Below are 24,682 nucleotides of genomic sequence, written 5' to 3'. Positions count from 1 at the left end.
AACCCTAAACTGCTCAACGGGCGCCCTGCTCCAACCTCTCCAACTTCTGCATGTGTATGTGTCTTTCGGAGGGGTTGGAGTAAAGCAGGAGGCAAGTTTCTGTTCGAAACAGTAAAACATTATTTTTTCATTGATTCTAAAGTTCCTTCGGGAAAGACAACATTCCTTCAAGTCTTGAAATAGGAGAGCAGAGGCGGGTAATGAGCTATAATCAGGGGAATTTAAAACACATTTTCCTGAGGCACCGCAAATGACTACCCTGTGGATTTACACATAACTAAAGTAATCCATTCCGCATACTATTAGAACTACAATTATCTTCCAACCCCATTGATTTACATTTGAATAAAGCTGTAATGTAATCATTAGGCTCAAATCACCAGCAGACTTTTACAGTGTTTGCTCTCCCTGGGTTGTTTATTCAGGTCTTACAGATTACTCTGGCTACCCCTGTCCCCCGGGCTACTGGTGCAGTGGCACTGGTCTACCTATCCTATGCCCTGCGGGTACCATGAGGCCCCTCCCAGGGGCGGCAGTTGGCAGTCAGTGTGAGCCGTGTGCTGGGGGCACCTACTGCCCAGACCCCATGTCCACAGGGCAACCCAACATTGCTGGAATCTCCTGTAGAGCCTCGTTCCAGTGTCCCCCTGGTAGGTGATGATTTATGAAGGAATGAAATGTCTTAGGGCCAGGAGTTTTTCCTGGCCATGTGTGACTTGACTTGGAAAAACTCCAGGCCCTAGTTAAGTCGTTTTTTCCCCTGACCAAACAACCGTACAAAGGAAAACCCCAGGCCCTAATAAGTACGAGGGCTCTGAGTTTTTCCTGATCTAGTAGTTGTGTGTGTGTGTGTGTGTGCGCGTGTGTGTGTACGCATGTATGTTGGTTAGGTGCGGTCTCAGAGAGGCTGTGTAAGGCTGGCTCCTACTGTGGGCCCCAGACTGCAGAGCCTGAAATCTGTCCTGAAGGCTATCTCTGTCCAGAGGGATCTCACACCTACACCACACCAAACCAAGTGTGAGTAGGCATAACTCAAAACACGATGTAATGCTTACTCCAGTTCCTAGGCACATTCATTATGGTCCTTAACATTTATGCCATGATTTACTTTGAAGATAACATTGAAAATCTGATCATTGGTCATTCCACAGTTGCACGTTTCCCTACTACTGTCCTGCCAACAGCTCTGCCATGCTGTCCTGTGAGGGGGGCTCTGTGCCCCTCAACACCAGTGGCCCCAGAGCCTCCCAGGACAGCAGCTGTGGGCTGTGTGAGGCAGGGACCTACCGACCTCGGCTGTCCCCCCACCCTCAGTGCCTCACCTGCCCACCAGGGTACCACTGCCCTCCAGGTGACCTGTTTGTGCTACTTTTGGTTGAGTGTGATTGCTTTATCAAGATTTAGCTATCCTTTCCACAATCTATCCATCTTTCCAACCGTCTTTTATCCATTCGTTCATTCTTCCAACCTTCATTTGTTCACCCTTCCAATGTTCACTGATCCACGCATCTTTCAAAGTTTTATCTATCCATCTACACATTCTTAGCCTCGTACGAACCATCCCCAGCTACCATGTAGCGAAACAGAAGCTTGCTTGTGAGATGAGGGTGGTTCGTACGAGACTAATACCTTCTTGCCTACTTAAATCAATCCAACTAACCATCCTTCATCCATCATACCGTCGTCTTCCTTCCTTCCATCCACACACCTATCCATTCTTCAAGCCTTCATTTTCCCAACATTTAGTTATCTGTCCATTCTTCTTTCTTCATCCATCCATCCATCCATCCATCCATCCATCCATCACACTTTCATCTTTCTTGATTTCAAATGTTTCCTTACCGTAAAGCTGTCCGATATTTTCTGTCCATCAGGGACAGAGCACTACCACAGCAACCCCTGTCCCCTGGGCTATGTGTGTCCGCTGGGCTCATCCAGTCCTGTCCCTTGCCCCCCTGGTTCTTTTGGTAATCTCTCCAACGCTGAGCACGTGGAGGACTGCCACCCATGTCCAACTGATACCTTCAACCATCTGGCTGCCCAGAGAGCCTGTTTCCCCTGCGGAAGTTCCTCTGCTGCACCCCAAGGTCTGATCAAACAGGTGTACTACACTATAAGGCCCGGGAGTTTTTCCTGATCACATGACCAGACCAGGAACAACTCCTGACCCTTTGTGTGTTTGTGTATACGTGTGCATTTTTATGTAACGTAATTAGGGCCATGTGTTTTGGACTATCATGTCACATTACCTTGATGTTTCATAATAATAATAATAATAATAATAATAATGGTACCACTTTATTTTAAGGTACACATGTGAACCAGTCATTTGTAGTTTATAAGTATGTATATAAGTAGCTTATAAGGTCTTTATTATGTCTTATTAGGCCTTAATTAAGTGATTTGTTATTCAAACATCATGTAATACTGGCCAATCCGTAATAACCTAATTATTAGCTGTAATAAAGGAATATTTGTAGTTATTAAAGAGCAACTTAAACAGGAAACAGATTCTTAGTAAGCTGTCTCAATGTGGGACTAATAAGGGCATAGTACCTCAAAATGTTTTCCCTATTTCCATATTTTTACATACAGAATAATGTAAACAACTAAAGTTCCATATATACATATGTACTTCCATATATATGAATGTGGGCTGTAAAATATTATATTGTGAATCGCAAAGGGACACACCTTCCCATACCCTTGGGCAAAAGCATATAACGTTTGCCTGAAACTGAGGATTTGTGTAGTTTTGTAACGCTCGTCTTCCTCCTCTTCTGAGGAGGAGTAGTAGGAAGGATCGGAGGACCAATGCGCAGCGTGGTAAGTTTCCATATTTTAATAAAGCAAATAGAACACTGAACAAAACAACAAAGTGAAACGAACGAAAACGAAACAGTTCCGTATGGTTAGACACAGACACAGGAACAATCACCCACAACCCACAACCCACAACGACAAAAAAGGCTACCTAAATATGGCTCCCAATCAGAGACAACGACTGACACCTGCCTCTGACTGAGAACCATATCAGGCCAAACACATAAAAACAGACAAACTAGACATACAACATAGAATGCCCACTCACATCACACCCTGACCAAACAAACATAGAAACATACAAAGCAAACTATGGTCAGGGCGTGACAAGTTTGATGACATAATAAATTGTTTCTTACTGTATATACAGTGCCAGTCAAAAGTTTGGACACACCTACTCATTCAAGGGTTTTTCTTTATTTTTACTATTTTCTACAATGTAGAATAATATGAAATAACCCATATGGAATCATGTAGTAACCAAAAAAGTGTTTAAAAATCCAAATATATTGTAACGGCTGTTTGAAGAAGAGGACCAAGGTTCAGCGTGGTACGTGTTCATGATTTTTAATAAACCTGAACACTAGAACAAAAAATAACAAAGTGGAACAAACTAAACAGTTCTGTCTGATGGAGAAACCCATGTGGGCAAGAGCTACCTAAGTATGGTTCTCAATCAGAGACAACGATAGACAGCTGCCTCTGATTGAGAACCACACCCGGCCAAACAACAAAGAAATACAAAACATAGAATGCCCACCCCAACTCACGCCCTGATCAAACCAAAATAGAGACATAAAAAGGATCTCTAAGGTCAGGGCGTGACATATATGTTATATTTGAGATTCTTCAAAGTAGCCTCCCTTTCCCTTGACAGCTTTGCACACTCTTGACATTCTCTCAACCAGCTACATGAGGAATGCTTTTCCAACATTTTTAATTTATTTATTTTTAAATTTTATCCCCTTTTCTTCCCAATTTTTTCGTGGTATCCAATCGCTAGTAATTACTATCTTGTCTCATCGCTACAACTCCCATACGGGCTCGGGAGAGACGAAGGTCGAAAGCCATGCGTCCTCCGAGGCACAACCCAACCAAGCCGCACTGCTTCTTTAACACAGCCCGCCTCCAACCCGGAAGCCAGCCGCACCAATGTGTCGGAGGAAACACCGTGCACCTGGCCCCCTTGGCTAGCGCGCACTGCGCCCAGCCCGCCACAGGAGTCGCTGGAGCGCGATAAGACAAGGAAATCCCTACCGGCCAAACCCTCCATAACCCGGACGATGCTAGCCCAATTGTGCGTCACCCCACGGACCTCCCGGTCGCGGCCGGCTGCGACAGAGCCTGGGGGCAAACCCAGAGACTGGTGGCGCAGTTAGCACTGCGATGCAGTGCCCTAGACCACTGCGCCACCCGGGAGGCCCTTTTCCAACAGTTTTGAAGGAGTTCCCAGATATGCTGAGCACTTGTTGGCGGCTTTTCCTTCACTCTACGGTCCAACTCATCCCAAACCATCTTAATTGGGTGATTGTGGAAGCCAGGTCATCTGATTCTGCACTCCATCGCTCTCCTTCTTGGTCAAATAGCTCTTACACAGCCTGGAGGTGTGTTGGGTCATTTTCCTGGTGAAAAGCAAATGATAGTCCCACTAAGCGCAAACCAGATGGGATGGCTGCAGAATCGCTGCAGAATGCAATGGTAGTCATGCTGGTTAAGTGTGCCTTGAATTCTAAATAAATCATTGACAGTGTCACCAGGAAAGCACCATCACACCTCCTCCTCCATGCTTCACTTTGAGAACCACACATGCGGAGATCATCTGTTCACCTACTCTGTGTCTCACAAAGACACGGCGGTTGGAACCAAAAATCGCAAATTTGGATTCATCAGACCAAAGGACAGATTTCCACCGGTCTAACATCCCTTGCTCGTGTTTCTTGGCCCAAGCAAGTCTCTTCTTCTTATTGGTGTCCTTTAGGTTTATTTGCAGCAATTCGACCATGAAGGCCTGATTCACGCAGTCTCCTCTGAACAGTTGATGTTGAGATGTGTCTGTTACTTGAACTTTGTGAAGCATTTATTTGGGCTGCAATTTCTGAGGCTAGTAACTCTAATGAACTCTGGGTCTTCCTTTCCTTTGGTGGTCCTCATGAGAGCCAGTTTCATCATAGCGCTTGATTGTTTTTGCGACTGCACCTGACAAAACTTTCAAAGTTCTTGAAATGTTATGAATTGACTGACATTCATGTCTTAAAGTCATGATGATCTGTCGTTTCTCTTTGCTTATTTGAGCTGTTCTTGCCATAATATGGACTTGGTCTTTTACCAAATAGGGCTATCTTCTGTAAACCAACCCAGCTTGTTACAACACAGCTGATTGGCTCAAACGCATTAAGAAGGAAAGAAATTCCATAAATTAACTTTTAACAAGGCACACCTGTTAGTTGAAATGCATTTCATGTGACTACCTCATGAAGCTGGTTGAGAGATTGCCAAAAGTGTGCAAAGCTGTTATCAAGCAACTGTGTTCTTCTGGACCTTCAATGCTGCAAAAATGTTTTGGTAATCTTCCATAGATCCTGCCTCGACATAATCCTGTCTCCGGGCTCTACAGACAATTACTTCGACCTCATGGCTTGGTTTTTGCTCTGACATGCACTTTCAACTGTGCGTCCTTATATAGACACGAGTCTTTTCCAAATCATGTCCAATCAATTGAATTGACAACAGGTGGACTCCAGTCAAGTTGTAGAAACATCTGAAGGATGATCAGCGGAAAAAGGATGCACCTGAGGTCAATTTTGAGTCTTATAGCAAAGGGTCTGAATACTTATGTAAATAAGGTATTTTTGTTTTTTATTTCGAATGAATTAGCAAAAATTTCTAAAAATCTGTTTTTGTTTTGTCGTTATGGCGTATTGTGTGTAGATTGATGCTGGAAAAAATGTATTTAATCCATTTCAGAATAAGGCTGTAATGTAACAAAATTTGGAAAAAGTCAAGGGGTCTGAATACTTTCCGAATGCACTGTAATATGAGGGAAGGTGAGCCCCTTTTCGTCCATTTTCATTGCGGGGACTTGCTTCCATTCAGCCACGAGCATTAGTGAGGTCGGGCACTGATGTTGGGCGATTAGGGCTGGCTCGGAGTCGGTGTTCCAATTCATCCCAAATGTGTACGATGTGGTTGATGTCAGGGCTCTGTGCAGGCCAGTCAACTTCTTTCACACCAATCTCGACAAACCATTTCTGTATTGACCTTGCTTTGTTCACAGGGGCATTGTCATGCTGAAACAGAAAAGGGCCTTCCCAAAACTGTTGCCACATAGTTGGAAGCACAGAATCTTCTAGAATGTCATTGTATGCTGTAGCGTTAAGATTTCCCTTCACTGGAACGAAGGGGCCTCGGCCGAACCTTGAAAAACAGCCCCAGACCATTATTCCTCCTCCACTAAACTTTACAGTTGGCACTATGCATTCGGGCAGGTAGCGCTCTCCTGGTATCCGCCAAACCCAGATTTGTCTGTCGGACTGCCAGATAGTGTAGTGTGATTCATCACTCAAGAGAAAGCCTTTCCACTACTCCAGAGTCCAATGGCGGTGAGCTTTACACCACTCTAGCCGACGCTTGGCATTGAGCATGGTGATCTTAGGCTTGTGTGCGGCTGCTCGGCCATAGAAACCCATTTCATTTGGCTCCCGACAAACAGTTCTTATGCTGACGTTGCTTCCAGAGGCAGTTTGTAACTCTGTAGTGAGTGTTGCAACCGAAGAAAGACGTTTTTTACAGGCTACGCACTTTGGCACTCGGCGTTCCCGTTCTGTGAACGTATGTGGCCTACCACTTCGAGGCTGAGCCGTTGTTGCTCCTAGACATTTCCACTTCTCAATAACAGCACTTACAGTTGACCATGGCAGGTCTAGCAGGGCAGAAATTTGATGAACTGACTTGTTGGAAAATGTTGCATCCTATGACGGTGCCACGTTGAAAGTCACTGAGCTCTTCGGTAAGGCCATTCTACTATCAGTGTTTGTCCATGGCGATTGCCTGGCCGTGTATTCGATTTTATACACCTGTCATCAACTGGTGTGGCTGAAATAGCTGAATCCACTTATTTGAAGGCGTGTCCACATACTTTTGTATATACTGTATAGTGTAATTATGCTTTTCATATCCTCTGTTACTAATTATGAAAGGGAGGACTGGAACACCACCAGACCCAGGCCATCAGTCTCTAAAACAGTTTGCAATGTTGCTGGAAATAATCCGGGAACCCCTGCGTTAAAGGTGAATCCCGTCTCTTTTAAAAAGTGCTGTTTGCTCCCCACACCAAATCAACATTTTCACCAAAGGAGATATGTCGTAACCTTTTTTTCAAGCCTTTTCCAGGAATACAAAATTACACCCAAAAAATGTAAACAATTGTCTGAGGATATTGCTGGACCATCTGACATAAAAAGAAAAGGGGACAGTTTGATGAGGCTTTAACGAAAGATTTATGTAAAGGTCACGTGACATGATTGTCCAAAACACAGGGCCCTAAATATAAAATATGACTTACATTTGATGTTGCCTCATATCAGTTTGAAAGTGTGCTTCAATGAGGCTGCATTTACCCAGACAGACCAATTCTGGTCTTTCTTACCACTAACTGGCCTTTTCACCAACCAATTACCAATAATTGGGCAAAATAACAGACTTGGGCTGCCTGTATAAATGCAGCCTAAGTATCACATCTTGACTTAAATATACCACAGGGGCCCCTTCCTGCACCTGCCTTGGGAAGAACCGTGCTTTCCAGCACTCGGACGGCTCCTGTCTGTGTCGAACCGGCTTCATTTTCTACAACAATCTGGATTTCAAGAGCTCCAGCTCCGACAGTGAACTGGACTGCCAGCCTGAGGTTAGTTTCAGCAATCAGTGTAGTCGGATGCATCTGTGTTTGGCTGCTCGGATACAGATGTAACCGCACATGACACGTTTTAAAACGTGTTCCTTGTGAGTCCATGTTTGTGTCCTGCTGCACTAACGGAGGCAATAAGAATAGGAATCCTCTCTGGACTAGGTGAACAAGCGCTGCAGTGCGGGACAGGTGCGTCTGGCTGCGTCCAGAGAGTGTGTCTCACCCTCTCACCACTCCTGTAACATCACCTGTGGACCTCAGGGAGGGAGTCTGGATGTGGAAATGGGCATGTGAGTACTCTGTCAACACAACAGTCCATGAAATGTTTGCTTGGTAGAGACTTTTATCCAAAGTAACTTACAGTCATGCATGCATACATGTTTATGTATGGGTGGTCCTGGGAGTCAAACCCACCATCCTGGCATTGCAAGCACCAAGCTCTACCAACTGAGCTACTAGGGACCACGTGTCTAATTTGTACCATGTCCAATATTTGTATTTTACTGTTTGCTTATTTAAAACTATCTCTGGTCTATTGAATTAACTGTAATATTTTTTAATGTTACTGTTGTCCAGTGTCCTTTTATCAACCGTCTTGTGTGGCTCAGTTGGTAAGATTGTGTCGCTCACAACTCAAGGTTGTTGGTTCAATCCCCGCAAGGATCACAAATACTTACGATGTACACTACGGTTCAAAAGTTTGGGGTCACTTAGAAATGTCCTTGTTTTTGAAAGAAAAGCACATTTTTTGTACATTAAAATTACATCAAATTGATCAGAAATACATTGTAGATATTGTTAATGTTGTAAATGACTATTGTATCTGGAAAGGGCTGATTTTTTTAAAATGGAATATCTACATGGGCGTACAGAGGCCCAATATCAGCAACCATCACTCCTGTTACTAAGTGACCCCAAACTTTAGAACGGTACTGTAAGTCGCTTTGGATAAAAGTGTCTGTTCAGTCGTATTTGTTTATAAGCAGATCTATTTTATATGAATCTATTCCATGATGTATAGTAGCCTATATACTGTAAATCCCTCCTCCTTCCAACTCAGTAGCTTCAAGTCTCTCTCACCCCATCAGCTGCCACTGTGAGCGCTACGTATCAGCAGAGGAGCTGTGCAACACCTCGTGCCTATCCAGACTGCCCCACATCTCTGCCAGGCTCTCCCCAGATGGACAGCTGCTGCTGGGGATCAAAGAGCCAGATGAAAGCCGAGTGTGGAGCAGAGTGAGCACCACCACCAGCAGCCACCACCGCATGCTTGCTGTACAGCCTTATGGCCCGTTCCATCTGGAACGTTCTGAGAAGTCACACACTCTGGGGACCTGACCTCCATCACATGACTGTGCCCAAAATTGCTTCAGTCGCCTCGAAACCATACTGTATGTGCCAACTCTGGTGTCGTTGTGATGGCATGACATGTATGACACATGGTAATGTTTGAAATCTAGAGTTAGCTTCAGCACGTACAGTATGGACACAGAGATAGCTGTAGTGTGATCAGGGTTGGGGAGTAACGGATTACATGTAATCTGTTACATGTAAGGGATGACAAAAAAAAAACGGTAACTGTCATCCTTTACATCGACAAACATATTGTAATCAGATTACAGATACTTTAGGAAAACGACATGATTACTTCGAGGATTACTTTTTACACTTCTCTGTTTTCTCAATGACATTCAAATCAGCATTGAAAAAAGGCGCAAGTTTAAGTTTGTCAGAGACCACAATGATGACACACCAAATGTGTTTGATGGATCACAGGAAAGGAGCAGGAATAGGCTTTTGTAGGTTACAGTCCAAGCTGTGTCTTCTAATGGTGCGACTGCTGTCGGCATCCAAAGATTATCCAACTTGAATAAACGCTTGGTGGTAAGGATGACAGCAGTGGTGTAGTCTACGGCGATACGGATATGACTTATTATTGATATCTACATAGCGCATTGATGTGAATCACACTGCTGCTCTCTCATTTAGCTGTTTGCGCCTTACGGACTGTGGTTGTTGTGAATGGCTGTTCACAAATCTAAATGTGTATATCAACCCAATATTGGTTGAATTCAAGACGTTTAAGCTGCCTATCTATCATTGTTTTTGAAACCAATCGATAGCCAGGGAAAAATGTGCTCTCACAATAGCTGCGTAGTGCGGATCCCGGGCTATGGAATAAAAGTGGGGCTTTAATTGCTCAATCTAATTCATGCTGATAAAAATATAAATCCATAGGCCTAATGGATACATGCTCAAACTTGCACGCTTTTGATAGACTTAAAGGGGAAATCTGTAGTTGCTACATCCATTGTTGGACTTGTGAATTATATATATACAGCACCAGTCAAAAGTTTGGACACACCTACTCATTCAAGGGTTTTTCTTGATTTGTACTATTTTCTACGTTGTAGAATAATAGTGAAGACATCAAAACTATGAAATAACACATATGGAATCACGACAGCTTAGCACACACTTGACATTCTCTCAACCAGCTTCATGAGGAATGCATTACTGATTACATTTTTGGACAGGTAACTAGTAACTGTAACTGATTACATTTAGAAAGTAACCTACCCAACCCTGTGTTTCACGACTTGACTCTTAAAGCTGTTGTATCCTTGGGATAGCCTTGTGGTGAAGAAAAATAGTATGGATCAGAGTTGGGGTCAATTCCTTTTCAATTCAGTCAATTCAGGAAGTAGACTGAAATTCCAATTCCTAATGTTTCCTCATAGAAGAGCATTTGGGGAAAATTGGAATGGGAAATTGAATTTCAGTTTACTTCCTAAAGTGACATGGAATTGACCCCAATGCTGGTATGGATTAATTTGTATTATTTACACGGGAATATAGCAGACAAATTCAATCATTATTATTATCCATTTACTCCAATTATCATTAGATCCTTAATGACATGTATCATTTCTTTCCTGTAGAAAATGCTGGATGTTTTGGGACCAGACGTCCATGTGAAGAACATTGGAAACATCCACTTTGTTCAATTTGATTCTGAAGGTGTATTTGGTTGGATTCTGATGGACCGAAATGTTATTGAAATGACCCTGACAGGTAATTGGGTTTGATTGAATTACGTCAGTTTCTGTTATATGTATCTCAGCCATTTCTTAAAGCAAAGCTGTATAGTTTCAATAGTTCATTATTTGCCTGCAGCGGAGCCAATCGAATTTATTGACAGGCGATCAAGGAAGAGGAGGGATCTAGAATCCAAGGCAGAACTTCTACACTCCGATGTCCTCCCTCGTATCCCCAACCCCATAGCATGCCTCTCCTCCAATGACATGCTCATCTTCCAGCTTACCATCAACTACAATGGTATGTCATTCTTTCAACCTCTACTTCAAACATTCCCCTGGGCTCTAACTTAAAGGGGTAGTTCACTTGTTTGAAGTTTTTGCTTATTTCTTTAGTAGTCCAATCTGCTTTTCGAGTGTTTACTGGGTATTTAGCGAAGTCCGTAATCTCCTGGCTAGCATTTTTGTAGCATGTAAGAACGCTAGTGGAAACGGATTGTATCATCATGAGGTAAACTTCATAAAGTTAACTACCCCTTTAACTATTCTGTTTTGGGACATTCCTGTTTTATTACAATTCATTTTGAAACCAGACCGTCACCTCAGCCACTTCCCAGTGTATCAGAAAGACCATCTCTTCAATAGCAACCCTAGCTGGGACTTTGGGGCCTTCCGGCGGCTAGAGCGACTCATGAAGCAGACTCAGTTCAACTCGACCAGGTATGAAGGTACCTTATGGCCTTTAGTGTTCCGTTAGGTCATATTTGATTCACATTAGCAATGTAAAGCATCTGTTCTCTAATTGTGTCTGTGCCCAAAATGGCACCCTATTCCCTATATAGCCCAAAGTAGTGCACTATATAGGGAATAGATAGGGAATCAGATTTTCTTAGTGACTCTTCTTTTACCATATGTATGCCCACATGTTCCCTGAGACAGGGAACTATGTGAATGGGCTCTGGGAAAAAGTAGTGCACTATATACAATCTTAGGAAAAAAAGTGCTATCTAGAACCTTGAAATGTTCTTTGGCATTCCTCATAGGAGAACCATTTGAAGAACCCATTTTGGTTCCAGGTAGAACCCCTTTGGTTCCATGTAGAACCATTTTGGGTTCAATGTAGAACCCTTTCCACAGAGGGTTCTACCTGGAACCAAAATGGGTTCTTCAATGGCGTGCTTTTCAGATTCGTCTCCTCTTTTCCCATTAGATTTGCACACGTGTTCTCGGAGACGGGGAAGTATGTGTTCCTGGACAACGCCATTCCAGAGTGGAGTCTAGTGGTGGTGGTCAGTGAGAGAGGGACAGAGTGTGACCCCACTGCAGCCGTTTTCCAGCCCATGACCCCCGCCCAACTGGTCAAGCACGGGGTCATCAAACAACACCGGCTCAACCTGCTGCCTGACTGGGGCGCCATCGTAGGTGAGGTACACTCTGCGTGCATTTCAAATGGCACTCTATTCTCTATTTATGGTGCATTTCCTCCATGTTAAACATCTTCACACAAAGCACCTGTTTTGATTATTCAGAGGTTGTAGACACGTCTCTTTGCAAGTCCCAATAATCACCCTGGGTGATGAAAACACAATTCCCAAAATATCACTAGTGCTTAAAACCCAAAAGGGCTGGAGTGACATCTATGGAAAACCCCCGTTAGTGCACTGCTTTTGACCAGGGCCCACAGAAAGTAGTGCTCTCTATAGGGTATAGGGTGCCATTTGGGATTCAGCCACTGACCGTTCACATCTGAAATTATATGTAATCAATAACAACACATAAAGAGAGAAGAGAAATCAAGGCACAGGCCCGTAGTAGAGAATCATAGACTGATTCTTTGGTGGGAATCGATTTTTAATGGGCATTATCACCCTCCTGTTTTTCTTTGCATTGATTGGTGAACAATTTGTTTTCCCCTCTGGGTTTAAATTCTGTGTTCCACTTCTCCATGTCACTGATAACCAATTCATAAGCAGTTTGTCATGCAGCAAGAGAGAACTACTGTAGGTACTGCTGAGCAGAAAAAAGAGAGGGAGTACAGGCTGCTTTGATTCTGTGAAAAATACAAAAGGTATCAAAAAGATGCTCAATGGTTCAAAGGGTTTGAATAGACTTAAGAACAGGTTAAGTGGAGCCTCATCTCTTGAAACCAGTAAACCTGAACGGCAGTAACAAAAAAGGTACTATAGAACAGGGTTTCCCAAACCCGGTCCTGGGGCCCCTCTTGGGAGCACGTTTTGGTTTTTGAATCAGCTGTGTAGTGGTGGCACAAAACGTGCACCCGGGGGGGGGGGGGGAGGACCGAGTTTGGGACACGCTTCTATAGAGCACAACTGGTTACCAATCTCTGTGCACTTCTGTCATATGGCATGACACACTATACACTACATCTTGTAGCCATGTGTATATGTCAGTTCCTCCACAGGAAAATACAGTTATTTGAATTTTAATTTAGGGTCATTTTGCTTCAAACAAATTTGGGTGCAATCAAGTAGCTTAATTTCTCAGAGATCAAATTATATGTCAACAAAAAAGTGTTGCAGGAATGTTTATCCTGTCTAGGATCAGCGTGGCGCTAGCGGCACACCCCCCCCCCCCACTGAAAAACCAGTGCCGCGAAATTCAAAAAATATATTTTTTTAAAATATTTAACTTTCACACATTAAAGTCCAATACAGCTAATGAAAGACACAGATCTTGTGAATCCAGTCAACATGTCCGATTTTTAAAATGTTTTACAGGGAAGACACAATATGTAAAGATGTACATCTATTACCTAAAAATACATTAGCATAATCCACCATCTTTTATTTGTCCACCAACACCAGTAGCCATCACCAATTCGGCTAAACTAAGATATTTATAGCCCCTAACCAACAAAAAAACTCATTAGATGACAGTCTGATAACATATTTATGGTATGGGATAGGTTTTGTTAGAAAAAAGTGCATATTTCAGGTAGATGGCATAGGTTACAATTGCACCCACCGTCACAAATGGAATAGAAAAACTACTTAGAGCAACGTGTTTACCTACTTACTAATCATCAAACATTTCGTAAAAATACACAGCATACACGAATCGAAAGACACAGATCCTGTGAATACAGACAATATTTCAGATTTTCTAAGTGTCTTACAGCGAAAACACAATAAATCGTTATATTAGCATAGCACATACCACATAGCAGCCCAGCATTGATTCTAGCCAAAGTGAGCGATAAAAGTCAACATCGCCAAAAGATATTAATTTTTTCACTAACCTTCTCAGAATTCTTCAGATGACACTCCTGTAACATCATATTACACAATGCATATAGAGTTTGATCGAAAACGTTTATATTTAGCCACCAAAATCATGGTTAGACAATGTGAAATGTAACTCAGCTGGTCATAATATGTCCTTGCGCCACTTAGACAGTGATCTACTCTTATACATAAATACTCATAAACGTGACTAAAAAATATAGGGTGGACAGGGATTGATAGACAATTTAATTCTTAATACAATTTCGGAATTACATTTTTTAATTTATCCTTACTTTTCAATACAGTTTGCGCCAAGCGAAGCTACGTCAAAAAAACATGGCGTCCTAAGCCACTAAAATGTTTCGACAGAAACACGATTTATCATAATAAAAATGTCCTACCTTGAGCTGTTCTTCCATCAGTATCTTGGGCAAAGGATCCTTTCTTGGGAGAAATCGTCTTTTGGTGGAAAGCTGTCCTCTTGCCATGTCGAAATGCCAACTGCATTCGGGATGAACTGAAAAGCGTGCCCAACTATTCACATCGTTTCAAAAAGAAATGTCCCAAAATCGCACTAAACGGATATAAATTGCTATAAAACGCTTTAAATTAACTACCTTATGATGTTTTTAACTCCTATAACGAGTGAAAAGATGACCGGAGAAATATAACAGGCTAAACTAACGCTTGGAACAGGTGTGCGCCGGTGTCCTCTAGGCGCATGACGCAGCTCCAAAAGAATGACTAGCCTCAGGGTTTTTTCATTTGTAGGGCCTGTGAACGCGCAATCGACCCCATTGGAATCGTCATCACGTAAAGGCATCCAGGGGAAGACGTAAGAAGTGTCCGTATAGTCATAGCAAAATCAGTGCCCTTTTAACTGACTTCAGAACAGTGGCCAACATTTCTGAAATCTGAATCCATGTCAGGGAAATTGCTGTAGAATGGGCTCTGTTCCACTTAGAGACAAAATTTCAACTCCTATAGAAACTATAGACTGTTTTCTATCCAATAATAATAATAATATGCATATTGTACGATCAAGGATTTTGTGGGAAGCCGTTTCAAAAATTACCAAATTAGCATAAATAGTCTAAACAGCGCCCCCATCCCCAATTAAAGGATCTTTTTTTTGTAACTACAGAAACCTTTAGAACAACCTGAAATAGTGGGTGTCGTGGCTTGCTGAATTGACGTGGAATGAATGACTCATGAATCTCCTCACTCTAGGTGTCCTGAGTCTCCTGCTTGTGCTGATCCTGGTGCTCACCACCACAGCTCTGGTTCTGAAGCCCAGTCGGGCCAAGCTGGTGTGCCAGGGCAAACTGAGGCCTAAGTGGCGGAGCCTGGGAGAGCCCATCCCTCCAGTGGAATACGTCTACAGTGGAGAAAGGTCAGCCAGACGTAACCAAACGATCAATACTGGTTTATTCTATTAGCTTTTATTAGCTTGGCTAATAGCTTTCAGGGAGTGGGCCAACCATTTATCTGATATATGATCTTACCACAGTTATGATTGAGAGTTGGTAGATAGCAGGGAGTGGCTCTACTAACAGCTCTCTGGTCAGAATTCAATCATGGCAGATAATAGGTTCTCTGAATTGTATTTTCAGAGGTGTATTTGGTTTGCACTGCAGCATGTCCCTTACAAATCAGCAGTCCTGTGGCATGACCCATTCAGTTCTGATGGTGAGCACGGCTGAGAAGTCTTCAGGTGCGTCATGCAACAGGACTGTTGTTTTTACAAATCAAGTCAACTCCATCCGTCTGACCAGGGACGCCTTGCCGTGCAAAGTGAAACTCTGCTCCGAAAACCTCCTTCTGAAAAAACAAACATCTACAATGATTGACTTTTCTCTTTTGTTTGCGTCTCAGCCTGAATGGCCAGGGGGTGCTGGGCTGCAGGGGAGTCGGAGAGGGGGCTGAGGCTGAGGAGCCTGCAGTCTGCCGTGGAGGAGGTGACTAACTCGGATTACTCACTGCATTAATGATGACAGGTTCATAGTCTCAAAACCACCCATGGTACATATACGGTCACGTACAAGGTTATTTACCCCTCTAGATGAATAGTTGACGTTTCTGATTGTACCCAAATATCATAGACACTGAAATACCATGGATAAAGGGGTGGCAGATAGCCTAGTGGTTAGAGCGTCAAATCCCTGAGCTGACGTGGATGTCGATTAAGGCAGCCCCCCCACCCCCCCCGCACCTCTCTGATTCAGAGGTGTTGGGTTAAATGCGGAAGACACGTTTGAGTTGTACAACTGACTAGGTATGCCCCTTTCCTAATGGTTCCAGGAGTATTTTGCTCTGCCATTTCCATTTTGGATCGATTATCCATTTTATACCAAAATCCAACTCAAGGATGACGACAGTGCTAAACCGTGATAATGTACTAGTGAGGCTATTTCCCTCTCGATCAATTAAATGTTCAGTAGTCTTGCGTTGGAATTTCAAGTGATTATTATTATCCACAAATGCTACCCCAAGGATACATGACTGGGAAGTTTGAGCTGGAGGAATTCAACGTGAAAACTCTCTACGACAAGCTGGAGGATCAGAACCTGCATTTGGCGTCCCAGCTGGCCAGGCACCGCAAGGACACCCAAGAGTTCTACCAAAATATCTGTCAACAAACAGATGCGCTGAGGGTATGAAAAATATGGCATAATAGGACAGGAGAAACGTAGCAGACCTGCGTTCAACTACTATTTGAAACCTTTCACATACTTTAGCCGGCCTGAAGGGCCAGGTGGGCAAGGTTAGCACTTTTGGGACTTCTCTATTGGTTGCATTGCAACAGCCATGGTCAAGTGTTTTAAATCATTTCAAGTAGTTTTTCAACCCAGGCCTAGAAATAGTCCCCCTAGAATCTGTAAAGTGACAGAACATAAACATACATTAGACCCGTCGCTCCTTTGAACGGCGTAACTAGTGGTTCTATGTCGTACTAGGATGTTCTGGAGAACATGGAACCCAAAAAGTTGGGTCTGTTGAAAGAGCTACTGGAACGCGATGCCTTGCAGAATGATCCATACACCAATACGGATGCAGACGGGGATGGGCGTATCCAATCAACAAAAGGTACGACTTAATGATGCCAATCAGTGGCCAATAAGACGTTTATTAACTGCTATACTGTAAAAATCATCTGCCTACAGAGGTAACGTCTCAGTGATAACGCAACGTATTGCTTTGCTATACTATGACCAGCATTTGATCCAACACAGATTTAAGACCAGCGCACAGCGATAGACCTTTAAAGGCAATTTCCCTGACGTTTGCAGAAATCACTTTCTACTGTAAACTTTGTGGATGTCGGCTCAAGGCAACTGCAGTGCACACGCCTTTTTTTTCTGCGTCGATCTGAATCCCAACCTTTGACCTGTCATCAGAGCCGTCAGTGGTGCTGATGGGAGCTGTAGTCAGAGCTTTGGAGGCAGTCCTGTACAGACTTAGCGGAGAGAGCTGGCAGCAGCATGACATGACCGCAGCACACTGCCACGCAGACACCAGGGAGTGTGAGCTGCACACAGGCTACACACAGGTAAATGGCTATCACTTCCAAAGGTTATATATATATATATATATACACTCGGTCGCCAGTTTATTAGGTACACCGCCCAGTTCACGTGGCCATGGCTTCTTATATAAAGTAGGTATGCAGGCATTCAGACATTCAGTTACTGTTCAATTGATCGTTAGAATGGTCAAAACGAATGACCTAAGCGACTTTGAGTGTGGTATGATCGTCGGTGCCAGGCGCGCCGCTCCCAGTATCTCAGAAACGGACCGGCCTCCTGGGCTTTTCACTCACGAGTGTCTAGGGTTTACAGAGAATGGTGCGACGAACAACAAACATTCAGTCATCGTCAGTTCTGTGGGAAAAAATGATGAGAGAGGTCGAAGGAGAATGGCAGGAATCGTGCAAGCTATCAGGGGGGCAACAAACAGGCAAATAACGGTGCAGTACAACAGTGGTGTGCAGAATGGCATCTCGGAAACGCACAACTCGTCGGTCCTTGTCACGGATGGGCTATTGCAGCAGACGACCACACCGGGTTCCACTCCTATCAGCGAAAAACAAGAAGAAGCGGCTCCAGTGGGCACACGATCACCAACACTGGACAATTGAGGAGTGGAAAAACATTGCCTGGCCTGACGAATCCCGGTTCCTGTTGCGTAATGCTGATGGCAGAGTCAGGATTTGGCATAAGCAGCATGAGTCCATGTCCCCATCCTGCCTGGTGTCAACGGCGGTGGTGTAATGTTGTGGGGAACACCCAAATAATTCAGGGTGTTCTGGAGGCAAAGGGGGGTCCGACCCAGTACTAATTGGGTGTACCTAATAAACTGGCCACTGAGTATAGCTAAAAATGCTTAGGATCAGACAACCACCCCATTGTAATGTAATAATAATATATGCCATTTAGTAGACGCTTTTATCCAAAGCGTGGATACGTCTTTAACGTATGGGTGGTTTAGGAAATCGAACCAACTATCCTGTCAATGCAGGCGCTATGCTTGCCAACTGAGCTACAGAGGACCACCATCATTCACTAGCATTCCTGTATTTACATCCAAAGGTTGTCAATCTAAAGGAATATGGGATGTGGATATTGTGAATACTAGACCTAGATGATATCTAACTCATCGACTAATAACTAATCATATTATTTTCGGTTTTTAGTTTTCCTCAGCCAACATGACCAAACCTGCATCAGGCCATGAGACAGGACCACCACCTCATGATCTAGGTAGGATATAGACACTGTTCAAATCGTTCCCCTCATGTACACCTGCAGTCTTATTCACCAGCTGTGAGGATATTTCTACACAACTTCTTATAGGAATGATTAGAAGGGCCAGGCATATTGCGAGGATATGTTAGCTCAGCCCACTGTAAATTCAGTAGGTAGTGTTAAGTTATGAAGTGAGGAGACACGGACACCGCAGTCGGGCCACATCTAGGAACAGTGGTTTTGTTTATTTAACCTGAATGACTTTAATGCTTTTCAACACAGTATTTTTTTTAACTCGGTCAACTTGCGTCGCTCTATGAAGTGGGACATGTAACTACTCCCACACATATAGGACTTTGCAGTGTTGTGCATTAACTTCCAACTTATCTTCTGCTCTTCTGTACTAGTACACCTACAGAGCACAGCCCCCTGTCTGAGTGAGCAGGACCTGTCCAAACTAGTGGCAATGACCCCTCTGTCCAGGACCCTGCAGGAGATACAGGAGTCCCTCCAGAACCTATCTGGTGTAGACAGAGGTTAGGGACAGCTTGAACCTCTCTAATGCTCCATGCTTCTCTTCTCCCGAGAGAAGAGATAATCCTCTGTAACTGTTGATTGAAATGTTGGAGATAACAACTGGGACTCGAGACGGGACTCGAGTCCAAAGCAATATTGACTAGAGTGCCCATCATGGGCTATGGTCAATTGTACTGTCAATCAATAAATGCTGCATGTTACTTTTATTCACAGTATACGGTACAAGTCAAAGGTTTGGACACACCTACTCATTCAAGAGTTTTTCTGTAGTTTTTTCTATTTTCTATATTGTAGAACATCAGTGAAGACATCAAAACTATGAAGTAACACGTATAGAATCATGTAGTAACCAAAAAAGTGTTAAACAAATATAGATTCTTCAAAGTAGCCACCCTTTACATTGATGACAGCTTTGCACACTCTTGACATTCTCTCAACCAGCTTCATGAGGTAGTCACCTGGAATGCATTTCAATTAACAGGTGTATGCCTTGTTACAAGTTAATTTGTGAATGTCTTTGGTCCAATTTGGTCCAATCAGTTGTGTTGTGACAAGGTAGGGTTGGTATACAGAACATAGCCCTATTTGGTAAAAGACCAAGTCCATATTATGACATGAACAGCTCAAATAAACAAAGAGAAACGACAGTCCATCACTTTAAGACATGAAGGTCAGTCAATTTGGAAAACTTAAAGAACTTTGAAAGTTTCTTCAAGTGCAGTTGCAAAAGCCATCAAGCGCTATGATGAAACTGACTCTCATGAGGACCGCCACAGGAAAGGAAGACCCAGAGTTACCTCTACTGCTGAGGATAAGTTCATTAGTTACCAGCCTCGGAAATTGCAGCCCAAATAAATGCTTCACAGAGTTCAAGTAACAGACACATCTCAACATGAACTGTTCAGAGGAGACTGTGTGAATCAGGCCTTCGTGGTTGAATTGATGCAAAGAAACCACTACTAAAGGACACCAATAAGAAGAAGAGACTTGCTTGGGCCAAGAAACACGAGCAATGGACATTAGAGAGGTGGAAATCTATCCTTTGGTCTGATGAGTCAAAATTGAGATATATGGTTTCAACCGCCATGTCTTTGAGAGACACAGAGTAGGTGAACAGATGATCTCCATGTAACAGTATAACTCTAGTACGTCCCCTCGCCCCGACCTCGGGCGCGAACCAGGGACCCTCTGCACACATCAACAACTGACACCCACAAAGCGTCGTTACCCATCGCTCCACAAAAGCCACGGCCCTTGCAGAGCAAGGGGAAACCCTACTTCAGGTCTCAGAGCAAGTGACGTAACCGATTGAAATCCTATTAGCACGTACCCGCTAACTAGCTAGCCATTTCACATCCGTTACACTCACCCCCCTTTCAACCTCCTCCTTTTCCGCAGCAACCAGTGATCCGGGTCAACAGCATCAATGTAACAGTATAACTTTAGTACGTCCCTTCGCCCCGACCCGGGCGCGAACCAGGGACCTTCTGCACACATCAACAACGGTCGCCCACGAAGCATCGTTACCCATCGCTCCACAAAGGCCGCGGCCCTTGCAGAGCAAGGAGAAACCCTACTTCAGGTCTCAGAGCAAGTGACGTAACCGATTGAAATGCTATTAGCGCGTACCCACTAACTAGCTAGCCATTTCACATCCGTTACATCCACATGTGTGGTTCCCACCGTGAAGCATGGAGGAAGAGGTGTGATGGTGTGGGGGTGCTTTGCTGGTGACACTGTCAGTGATTTATTTAGAATTTAAGGCACACTTAACCAGCATGGCTACCACAGCATTCTGCAGCGATACGCCATCCCATCTGGTTTGCGCTTAGTGGGACTATAATTTGTTTTTCACCAGGACAATGACCCAACACACCTCCAGACTGTAAGGGCTATTTGACCAAGAAGGAGAGCGATGGAGTACTGCATCAGATAACCTGGCCTACAATCACCCGACCTCAACCCAATTGAGATGGTTTGGGATGAGTTGGACCGCAGAGTGAAGGAAAGCAGCCAACAAGTGCTCAGCATATGTGGGATCTCCTTCAAGACTGTTAGAAAAGCATTCCAGGTGAAGCTGGTTGAGAGAATGCCAAGAGTGTGCAAAGCTGTCATCAAGGCAAAGGGTTGCTATTTTGAAGAATCTCAAATATAAAATATATTTTGATTTGTATAACACTTTTTTGGTTACTACATGATTCTATATGTGTTATTTCATATTATTCTACATTGTAGAAAATAGTAAAAATAAAGAAAAACCCTTGAATGAGTAGGTGTATCAACTTTTGACTGGTACTGTATATCTGCTTAGCTGACTAGTACAGTACACTAATGATGTCCTCTGACACTACAGTTTGTATTCCAGCCAGTACTGACAAGACCACAGAGGACCCAGCAGTGCACCTGATTCCCGTTGCCCTGGACAACCTCTCCCCACAGCACTTTGCCATCTTCCTGTTCGGCTGTCATGTTGTGAAACTGCTTTGCAACACCCAAATCTTTCCCCCTGTCATGCTGCTTCTGTCCAAAACGGTTCCTGTATCAGCCTACGAGGGCCTGGTGTCACACTGCAGTGGGGACTTTTATTTTGACACCACCAACCAGATTCTGTATCTCCGTGAGGCAAAGCTTGAGAGTGTGGGACAGTTTATTGCCACTCTCCTACAGTCTATGGCCTATATTGCTTCAGGTAAATAGATAATAATGCTGTGAAGCATGGTCACATCTTAAGCGGTATGAATTTTTATGTTACTTCGGATTTTTGTTGTACTATTTTGTTGTTGATGTTCTCCCACAGTAGGTTTATCATGTCAGATGAATGTCCTGTATTAGGTTCCAAGCCTGAACGCTTCATGCAAGTCCTCCATCATGCCATCTCTGCTTTGAGCCTTCAGCTGTTTAACGCCTCTTTCAGATATGATGCAAACAAGGTAAGAAGCCTTGACGTTTCTGGAACCCATTGATTCACAGGTAAATATACTGTACTGTTGACTGCAGCGGGCAGACTTGTGCCTTACTTTTACAGGCGGAGAGGGACACCTCACTGACCTCAGACCAGTCTCCTGGGAAGTTAGTAGAGGACTTTCTCAATGTCCGTGTCCCCACTGAAAGCCAGTTCACAGAGCACCTCTTGTCAGACAGGTTTGTGTTTGCACTTTTGACAATGACCTCATAAAAACATTTACAAAATGTTTACAATCCTTTACCATTTTATTTTAGACTCCAACGATATAAGTATTTCAATGTGGAGCAAATCGTGTGGGATCTTAAGCAATTTCCAGCAGAGGACACTGAAAAGGGTAACCTGTTTTGATAATATTAGGTCTATATCATATGCACGTACTGTGAAAACAGTAATAATGTGTTGTTCTGTATTGAACTATATAGAAATATGTATTACACAAATATATTTAGGTACGTATTGTATATTGCGAAGCCCATGTATGTCCTCAATCTATTTTTCAGGACCTTCTCAACAACGTTTAAGAACACCAGTCCAAGTAAGTTTTGCTGACAGTTCCACCATGTTTTCCTGCAGTGGATTTCCACATTGAGCCATTGTACAGTACATGTTGTTTATAACTTAATTCACAATCCCCTCGGGAGGATTAATGAGTTGATGGTTGCTTGACCCTTCTCTCTGTCGAAGGCTCACTGTTTGGAGAAGGAGATGGACCATCTGAATGAGGTTTTCCTGCAGCTCAGCGTTCAACTCCAGAAGAGGACCCAGGTGAAGACGTGGCTGAGGCAGAGACAGCAAAGCTTTGACCAAACCTCAAATGTTTCTGGTTTGCATCATAAGCCTCTATTTAATTGAACATTTGAAATTCTGATGCTGTGGTGACTCTCTCTCTCGTTCTCTCCCTCCGTCCCTTCCAGGGTGCAACACCCGAGAAGGCCCTGAGTCGTAATGGAACAATGATGTTAGAGCTGAAGAGACAGTATGTATCCCGGAGGCTCGACGAGCTGCAAATCATATTAAATGGGATGAGCCGGCGCCAGCTAGACGGCCAGAGTCCAGAGGAAGAGGAGCAGACCCGAGATCACCCACAACCAGAGCCAGACAACTATAGATCAGACGGTCAGGAGGAACAAGATCATTCTCCAGACCAGGAGGACCTAGACAGCAGGGTACCAAAGAACCATAAACTAGAAAATAACCAGAGCCCGTACAATCAGGAAGTAGAAAGCCAGGGACCAAGCAGTCAGATGACAAATATGGGTAAAACAGGCTTCATAGGACTAGATGTATGGGAATAAGCCAGCATGTGACAATGGGATACTGGTTGTGTGGTTTTGGTGTGATTTGTCTCGTGATTTTGTGGATCACATGTACAGTTTAGTGTGAATAATAGATGTATAATAGGTTCGTCACATCTGATTTAATCAAACTTATCATTTCATTGGAGTGATATTTATTAAAGATATGAATTATGCTTTTACCACAATGTCACCAAGTAGAAATGCTTTCCAGGTCCATCACCCTCCATGTCTTTCAGGCTTCAGCCACCGCTGTCAAATCAAAACATCACCGTCTCATTGGATAACCAGTCTGCTCTGGCGCCTGCTTCTCTTTGTTTCAAACCCAAACATCTTTGTACAAAGTGACCCAGATCCTTTCAGGAGTATTTATGAATATTTTATCACACAATATTCTTTTGTACGTTTATGGTCCTTTCCGTCTCTCTCTCCGAGCAGGGGTAAATGTATCAGCATCACTCCAACCCCTGGACCCGTTCCAAGCTGAGTAATCAAGACAATATAAGTGCTGCATGATAGTTCATCCACAGGGCACTCTGCTAATAGAAAAGGAGTATTCCTACAGGGGGTGGGCTTAGACTGTGAGCAGATTGAGGAGGTCAGCTGGACCAATCTTCAACGGCTGTTAGTATCAGTTCCCACGACTTGGTGACAAGTCCCGGGTTAAAGTGGGGTGATTCCCCATAGACGGTTCCATTGCCTGACAGCCCCTATCGTGGAGATTAGAAACAATGTCTCACTGAATATCATATCTCACACCACCCACTATCTGACTACTTGTCATACCTCTCTCAGCTGGCACTGGCACTGTACTCTTAGAAAAAGGGTTGCCAAAGGGTTCTTTGTGGAGGGGTAAGCCGAAGAAGCCTTTATGGTTGTAGGTAGCACCTTTTCTTCTGAGAGTGTAAACCAGCATACGTCTTTCTCGTGTAAGGATTTGCAATGTGTCAGTATTATTTCTGCTCTAGTTGCTTAAACAACGACTACAATATGTTATTTATAGAAAGGAAAGCCCTGTGTATGTTTTTGTCCTCAGATTGGCATGACGTTACCTTTTGCCAGCTGCTAGTGGAGCCCACAACTGTTCCTGTCCCATCACTGTCTGTCGATAACAAATGGATAGCTGCAATA

The 24,682-nt window shown here is 43.6% G+C and overlaps 2 protein-coding genes across 2 annotated transcripts; both read left to right on the top strand.

Annotated features, from left to right (window-relative positions):
* Positions 1-432: 432 nt before the first annotated feature.
* On the top strand, positions 433-15,982 carry si:ch211-286b4.4 (uncharacterized). Its single transcript, XM_055879439.1, has 13 exons — positions 433-650; positions 891-1,017; positions 1,152-1,351; positions 1,875-2,087; positions 7,581-7,726; positions 7,889-8,016; positions 8,815-8,962; positions 10,669-10,801; positions 10,904-11,065; positions 11,358-11,484; positions 11,975-12,186; positions 15,240-15,402; positions 15,885-15,982. The coding sequence occupies exons 1-13, from the start codon at positions 512-514 to the stop codon at positions 15,973-15,975; spliced, it is 1,989 nt and encodes a 662-aa protein (XP_055735414.1). The 5' UTR covers positions 433-511; the 3' UTR covers positions 15,976-15,982.
* A 996-nt stretch (positions 15,983-16,978) lies between these two features.
* On the top strand, positions 16,979-23,733 carry LOC129821791 (uncharacterized). The gene is made up of 11 exons (XM_055879440.1): positions 16,979-17,096; positions 17,408-17,559; positions 18,703-18,769; positions 19,162-19,290; positions 21,657-21,980; positions 22,124-22,221; positions 22,317-22,432; positions 22,511-22,590; positions 22,757-22,791; positions 22,941-23,021; positions 23,171-23,733. Exons 1-11 carry the CDS (start codon positions 16,982-16,984, stop codon positions 23,549-23,551), a joined length of 1,578 nt encoding a protein of 525 aa, XP_055735415.1. The 5' UTR covers positions 16,979-16,981; the 3' UTR covers positions 23,552-23,733.
* The last annotated feature ends 949 nt before the right edge of the window (positions 23,734-24,682 follow it).

Source organism: Salvelinus fontinalis, chromosome 24, assembly GCF_029448725.1.
Source record: "Salvelinus fontinalis isolate EN_2023a chromosome 24, ASM2944872v1, whole genome shotgun sequence".
NCBI lineage: Eukaryota > Metazoa > Chordata > Actinopteri > Salmoniformes > Salmonidae > Salvelinus > Salvelinus fontinalis.
Note: the sequence above shows the minus strand (reverse complement) of the source record. Positions and strands in the feature narration are given on the sequence as shown.